The following is an 8,071-nucleotide window of genomic DNA, read 5'->3' on the forward strand; positions in this document are numbered from 1 at the left end:
AAGCAGGGCAATGAACTCGTTCTTGTCCCTCGTCGAGACAGGGTTAAGAGGCCAAACATCCCTCACATTTCGATCCACAATGCTTGTGTTGCTCTCGATTGTTATAACCATAGTCAAATTTCTCACAGTAATAACCGTATCCCAGGAATGCGGTGATAGTGGTAATGGCATCGAAATGTTCATCGTGATGATAGGCGTGAATGTATATTCCGCCTTTGAAATGTTTGCCATGAAACAACATAGGTCCACGCACTTGTTGAGGGTGTACTTTTAAGGTGTTTGCGTGGAGCCAAGACGTCTTGCAATTTTTGCATTTCAGGTATGCTACAGGGTGTCTTTAGATAGTCCCGTTTGCTGTAACAGGAGTTTTTCTTCATTTCGTTGTTTTACTCGGTTCGATTTTCGAACGTTGTCCCAGACTCTTTTCCATTCTGCCGTGTCATTCTTGTTGACATACGTTCCTCCCATCACGATGACATGGGCTAAACACATATTGTCTTAATGGTTGTTAATTCGGACGAGACTCGTTTTGGTGCTACGAAGGTCATCCAAAAATAACATCTTTATGTGTCCTGTCCTTTTGGGAAAAGAAACGTGTGTCATGTACAGTGTCGCTTTTCCATCAGTATATGTCTATGTCATTATTTGTCCCTCGAGTAACTCGTATTCAGGACAGCCCCTTGCCGCATTGTTCCGCCCGATTTAGATCAGACCTTGTTGTCATTGTTACCTAAGTGTCCAGTACCGTGACGGCACCTCTGATCAAATCATATTGTCCCTAGACAGTCCCAATTCATTGTCGCTATGTTGAATGCCCCATGTTCCTAGACAGTCCCACCCAATTTAATCTTTCCCTTGTCCCGCTATAGTCCCACCCATGTTAAATTTCCCCATGTAAAATTATGGTTTTCCCCAGGGTACAAACACCCAAATTTAACATAGAAGTCTAATTGTCCCTAGGGTATCCCCATTCACTACTTACACTCCGTCGAACCTAGGCATAACAAAAAATTAACTTCAACCATATCAATCCTTAGTAAAAGCTGATTATCCTGCTCATTGATCAATAACAGCAGAGTTTACAACGTGTGAAAGCTAATAATAAGTATATGATCAATCGAACTGGTGATTGATTATTTGGTAATTACCGTATATACTAGCTTATAACTCTAATACAACTGTAGCAGCACAAATCCTTTTCTGCCGGCGCAAAATGCGCCGACGGGAAAAACAGGATGTCTGTTCTACTGATTAAACCTAACAAACAACATAGACCCAGATCTGCCGTCGCATAGAATCCCTTTAGATCTGAATCTGTACAGTTTTTGCAGTTGAACACAACTTATATGCATTTTTGTACGGTATAACGATTATTTAGTAACAACAACCATGGACAAGGGGGAGGGGTATGTTGCAGTATTTCCCGAACATATAGGAAAAGAATATGAACTTCAATTACTATCTTCATGTTTTGGCCAACGTTTTAACTCAGCAGTTTGCAAGGTCACGTTTATTCATTCTAAAACAAACAAAGGAGTAACCCAAAAAACAGAATAAATCACATGAGTATAATACAAGACAGGTTACATTAGAATGAGCGAGAAGTCTGGCGCTATTCCATTATTTGTGGCCTACGTTCACTGTATTTTGGACAAACATTTTGAGACGTAACTTCGTAAATTCCAGAGAATCATGGCATCCGTTGCGATAATCAGAAGGATCGTAATGAGAATCACGATAAGATCCGGTTGTGCATGGCTACTTAATCCCTGCATGTTGAAATAATGAGCGGTCCCCAACTGGTACATCTGGGTTATGACCGTCAGCACGTGAAAGATCTGATGCCCATGGCCTACGATGTCAAACTTTCCCGGCCATGTCTTCTCGGGCTGGTGTGCTGAAAAAGCCATGCCTTGGAGAACAAACAGAAACGTTGTTATTACAATGCACTCGACTGCGGCGGAGGTCCAATCTTCATCATTTTCGACACAAGAAATAAACCTCGGAACCACTGGGATTGCACACGTGAAAAATTCAAAAGCCATAGCCCCAAGAAATAAATATTTACGTTTTAAATTGCTAGGATCTTCGCCATAGTATACCTTTGCTCCACAAAGGACGAGAAAATTTAAGACTGTTACAAGGGCTAAAATCGCAAGAAACCAATGTCCAAAGACGCTGTACAAATATGGATCCGACTGAACGTAGTAGTGCAGCATACCCGATCCAAAGCTGTACATCGTGGCTCCAATGTAATCAGCCATGAATGCTATGTAATGGACGTATGGCGACTTAGAGTGAAGAAGGTGTACGCAACTACTGGTAAAGTCACATATTATGCTACAAATTCCGAACGCTAAGACTGGCCAGGAATGTGGATCTGTTAAGTAGTCATATTCTCCTGAGTAGATGTGTAACCGATGCACGATCAACAAGGCCCCAATAAGATGTGTCCACACGTTCAGGGTTTCGTTGTGAAGCTGAAATAGGCTTTTCACATAGTATAACCATCGCTGGTTAGGCAGACGGTATCCTGCTAATATGTTAGGTTCGTGAAGCACCATGGAAACGTGGCTGGCAGGCAGTGTAGGCTGTAATCCTTTTTCCCAGGGGATAAACTGAAGACATCTTTTCACAATGTCATGAAAACTGTCCGTCATTGCTGAAAAAAAAACGTAACAAATTCAGTTCAAAATGATTAAAATATTTTCGATAAGGAACCTACCATTTAATATTTCGGCGAGGGGGGGGGGGGTTCAAGAGAGCCCGCAGAATATTTTTTTTTGGTGAGGGAAAACATGTATTGGTCATCTATTAAGTTTTAGGTATGTATGTAAAACATATTTAGAGGTGCTGTGGGGGAAGGCAAGTGCCCCAATGTCCCTTTATGTGGACGCCCATGGCGGAGGAATTGCGGCTGGGGATTCAGCAACAACATTCATTCCGGCCTCCATATAGCTTGACAAAAAAGTTCCTGCTCTAACTTGTAAAAAACGAAAATAGATACATTCAATTTATTGCAAATAATATAGTTATCTTAATGTGAATCCTTTCTTCCATTACCGTCTGTCAATAATATAGGTCCTTCCGTTTTGAAACTGATTCTACAGTTATCTACACACAGGATTCTTATGTTTAAGCTAAATTTAACAAAGGACTACCGCTTTCTAGACTCTGCAGAAGTTGCAATGTTTGTTTCACAGTTATTTCAAGTTTTCGCGGTAGGCGAAAGTGTTGCGTGAGCCAACTAGCAAACCTGATTAAGAAGATATTTTTTTGTTAAGCAGTCGCGGTAATTTGAGTAGTTGTCGTAGTTTGAGTAGTCGTCTTAGTTTGAGTAGTCGTCTTACTTTGACAAGTCGCTGAATTGGGTTATATATGCGAGTGGATATGTCAGATATATCATAGGGTGAAGACCGTAAATTATAAAGGTAGAGAAGTAGAGGGCGCTTTAGCCGAGCGCTCTACATTTCTCTAATAATAACTCATTGCGTCCCCAGCCCTAAGATGTGCCCAGTATCGCAAAGAGAAACTATTGTACGACTGGTTTAATGTCTAGCCGCGTTTATACAACCGACTTCTAGGTGATGGAGTTATGTTTCCCCGCTTGCCACGTGTGTCTACTTTTACTTTGTGAGCTTCTTGCCCCCCCCCCCCCCTTTACTGGGGAGTTGAAAATCGTTTCTTCATCCAAATGAAAGAACGGTAATCAATTTAGATTAATCAAGTTCTTATAAACGTTGGTATACAAACTCGTCAATATTTTTACGCACGTACAATGTTTAGGAACTTTTCAAAGAAGAGCCCGAGTATGCTGCAAATTGCTACCGTATATTTCCATCATTCTAAACCCAACCAAGATCGAGGTAATTCGGAAACCCCGACGCTCAAGATAAATCAGAACCCATTTGTGGCTAAAGAGAAATACGGCCTGCTAGAAACGTTTGTACCACTAATAAAATAAACTGCCATTAAAATGCGAAACTTGAACAGTTCATTATAAATCTACATTACACACATTCTGGAACATATTTAAACAATGTAAAAGTTATAAGGATCTAGTGTTTCAGAATGTCAAAGCGTGATTTCTAGACTGTGTTCAAGGGAATGATTCTTATTATGGTTTTCTTGTTCTTGGTTACTTGATTTAATTCTTCTGGATAGTTTAAATAGCCTTTTGCGGTGTAACATTTTCTTTAATTACTTAAATAAAAGAAATCCGTTGAAAAATTATTGCCTTGTTCTTTTATCCGACTGACTTGGTTATGATCTCTCTCTCTCTCTCTCTCTCTCTCTCTCTCTCTCTCTTCATATTCGATAAGGGAGTGGTTTATTCCTAGTGTTTTTTCACGTTCGTCTTTTCGCCGACAGCGACGGGGTGCACACAGCTGGAGGTCTACCTTGGGTAATAGTCTCAAAATAAGTGTTCAACTCTTTAAAGATTTTTTTTTCATTGTCAAAGGAATTAATTGTACTCTGTCCTCAATCTCAGTTTTCTAATCATGGAATACATTGTCACATGTTAAGACCACGTCCAACAAGACGAAAAAGATTGAAAAGAAAAGTATTACTTTTAAATGGAATATACTTGACCTGAATAAAGGTAAATGTTTGTGAATAACAGGTAACCAGTCTTCGGTTTAACTGGCGATAAATAACTATGTTAACTTTTAGAAATTACCCAAATGAATCTAGGTCAATACTCCATTGGATCATTACAGTCACTCAGGGGTGACGTCCTGTACGTATCATATGTTTATGATATGGCAGTTCTCTTAAGTATACACTATTTACTTATCTCTCGAGGTGTACAATATAAATGTGCATATATAATCTAAAAAACATAATTATTTCTAAACTTACATAGCTAAATATTTACAAATTATGAAGTTATAATCTCACCCGCAGTGAATACGTGTGTAAATAAAATGCTAACGACGAGCAAACATTGCGACAATCAACAGCGTTAACAGAAAGAAAGAGAGAGAGAGAGAGAGAGTAAACCGTTATAAGCAAACGAGAGATATCGAACAAACAAGATGTTTGTCGAATGAAACGAATACTTTTATCGGTCCATAGCTGTTGTAGTGATTATGTGAAACTCAACTATTTAGGGGTGGGGTCTGATATTATCTTTGGATTTTTTTCCAAGGTATTGGGAGGCGGAATCGATTCCCGACTCCTTTACCTTTTATCCCAGACATGACGATATATAGGCCTTCCGATCAACCATTTTGGAGAGAGAGAGAGATAGAGAGTGTGTGTGTGTGTGTGTGTGTGTGTGAGAGAGAGAGAGAGAGAGAGAGAGAGAGAGAGAGAGAGAGAGAAAGAGACAGACAGACAAAAAAGATGTTTGTCAATGTGAAACTGAGCTATTAAGGGGGTGGGGTCCTGATATAATATTTCGAATTTTTTCAAGCTATCGGCAGGCGGTATTGATTCTCGACTCCTTTATCTTTTATCCCAGACATGACGATACATAGGCCCTCCGATCTCTACCATTTTGGAGAGAGAGAGAGAGAGAACTACACTTGCCCCCCTCCCCCATTTCACCTAGAAACATGTTTTGGCCTGCATCCGTAAAACATAATAGCTGACCACTACATATTTGCCATCCCCACCACCACGAAAATAATTATGATGGCGCCTCCGCCTACACCCTTCCGCAATCCTATAAAAGTTGTAAGAACAAGTAGATCTTGAAAAACAGAGATAATATTCCATTTATCAATGAGTATGTTGCTATTTGTGATACATTTTTAGAGCTAGGATTAGATGTTGGTTACGAAGATGATATGCAAGATATAAAATGCGAATACCGTGACATTTAAGCTGAAGGTGTTTTTCTTACCTGATGTTACCACAAAGCTTCTAACTGCTACCCCCGGGAAATAGCTGTTGTGCGTTGCTGTGCGAACTAACTCCGTTGTTGTTTTATTTTCACATTAGCGACATAACATATATCAATGAATATTCTGAAAAGATGCATTAACAAGTAGCCATGATTGGCAAGTCATCAAACTAATTCACAACTGGGTAATTTAGCAAGTCGGGAGACAATGTTGTGGTTCCGCTGTCTTGGAGATTGATTGACAGGTATTGTGCAACTTGTCCGAAATATGTGTACTAAAGTTCGTTTTACCACGCATACTCATATAGGTATTTTCTTTTACTGGTATACAAATATATCGGTCAGTTATGTGTATCAATTTAAAATAACCCAACTTTTGTATAAATGTGCATGTAATATTTCACAGTTCGAATTTTTTAATTTTAACAACGTTTGAGAGTATAGATAGATTGCATGGTGTACGCATCCAGAACCGCGAACAGTGTCACAACTAGGACAAAATTCCGGGGGCCCACAACAGTTAATTGATCCACCACCGTTACAATTTGTGTTTTGCAGTGGCCTACCGGAAAATTTTGCCAAGTGCCTAGGGACACTAACTCCTGTCCGCTGCCCTGTACACATCTAGTTGTTAATTACGATCAAGGGTGCCCGCAGAATTTTTTCCGGATCGTCGATAGGGGATAAACATGTAGTGGGGGAATGTATTGGTCGGCCTTTATGTTTTACGTATGTAAGCCAAAACATGTTTAGAGGTGATACCGTGATTTTGAGGTGCAGTTCTATGTACACACACACACACACACACACACACACACACACACACACACATGTACGACTTCTACGGTCTTAAACTAGGTATCAGAAGTGAGCAAAAAACCAAAAAGTTTTGTAAATTTTAACAGTTTAATTTATTTCCTTGACTACAATGCAAAAGGTTAAAAATAACACGGTACAGTGAATTAAATCCAAAATAATTCGAAAAGTTATAAAACAAATCCAGAAATATAGAGATCCGTTTTAATTCTGGTGGTGATCCAAATTAATTTCTTTGAATGTGCTGATGTACAAATAGCCTGAAATGTGCCGATGTGTTAACAGTCTTGACGTATCACAATGATATGATCCTAAATGTCTTTGAATGAATTCACATTAATCCCAAAACAGCAATAACGTCAAAGACGTATTAATCAGCACAGTTTGATTCCAGTGAATAATTTGAATAAATAAAGACACTGGATGTTAAGGTAGGAATTAGTATATACATACAAGTATAACTTAAGAGTATTGATTATGACGGTGTGTTGTTATACAACTATTCATAATTATAATGTAATACTTACCCTAGTTCTCAAGCTTTGAAATTGTTGTTTTGTACCTCATATGTATGTTTAATATATATTAAAGCCTGATTTATCTCTAGATAGCGCCATCACCGATCAGGGTGGCAATACGAGTTTCTGACATGTAATTAAAAAAATATAGACTTCAAAATTTGTGCATAATCCCTTGTAAATTGTTTACCCTATTTGATCCTTTGGTAATTCTTCAGTAAGAACACTTACCCAGTATAGGCTGACGATATCGACTCTCTCCCTATTATGGGAGACTGTGACTGTCGCCAAATGGCCAGAACCATTGTGTTTTGGGCGAGGGTGATACGGTACGGGATATCATTCCAATAAAACATATAAATATGTATTAGTTTACGCATGCAGGAATTTACGATTTATATATGTAATTGTACGTGTTCTCGAAAAAGTTATTTCTTTAATAAAATTGCATTTTGTTAATTTTTGAATCGATTGCTTTTTCTCATCAATGTTTCTAACATAATTTAGAAAGTAATCACTCTATCAATTAATTAATTTATTTCAAAAATTAAATTGTGTGAGCTACTACAACCAATGACATAATAATACACGTCGTTTCATATCTTATATTGATTGTGCGTGTAGGTACAAAATTTGTTCGATGTCTCCGATTCGGCCAATTTGGGTATGTGAGAAAGCTTGCCAGTAGCTTCTCGTGGGTCAGTGGTTCTTTCCAGGGTTTTCCCGGGTTCTTCCTCCACCATTAATACTGGCCACCATGTATAGCCTATCGTGTGCTGAAAAATGGCGTTAAACCCTACAACAACAACAACAACAACAAAATTTCCTTTTTCCTATGTGATAGCCCATGCGTACTGTCTGCATATTTATGATTAAGTTTTTTTCT

General features: G+C 38.7%; 1 protein-coding gene across 1 annotated transcript; it reads right to left on the minus strand.

The window, feature by feature from the left end:
• Positions 1-1,495: 1,495 nt before the first annotated feature.
• On the minus strand, positions 1,496-6,022 carry LOC149785668 (membrane progestin receptor alpha-like). Its single transcript, XM_089931233.1, has 2 exons — positions 5,852-6,022; positions 1,496-2,662 (listed from the first exon to the last, which is right to left on the minus strand). The coding sequence occupies exon 2, from the start codon at positions 2,658-2,660 to the stop codon at positions 1,638-1,640; it is 1,023 nt and encodes a 340-aa protein (XP_089787359.1). The 5' UTR covers positions 2,661-2,662; positions 5,852-6,022; the 3' UTR covers positions 1,496-1,637.
• Between the last annotated feature and the right edge of the window lie 2,049 nt (positions 6,023-8,071).

Source organism: Sinohyriopsis cumingii, chromosome 13, assembly GCF_028554795.1.
Source record: "Sinohyriopsis cumingii isolate HCF-2022 chromosome 13, ASM2855479v2, whole genome shotgun sequence".
Lineage (NCBI taxonomy): Eukaryota > Metazoa > Mollusca > Bivalvia > Unionida > Unionidae > Sinohyriopsis > Sinohyriopsis cumingii.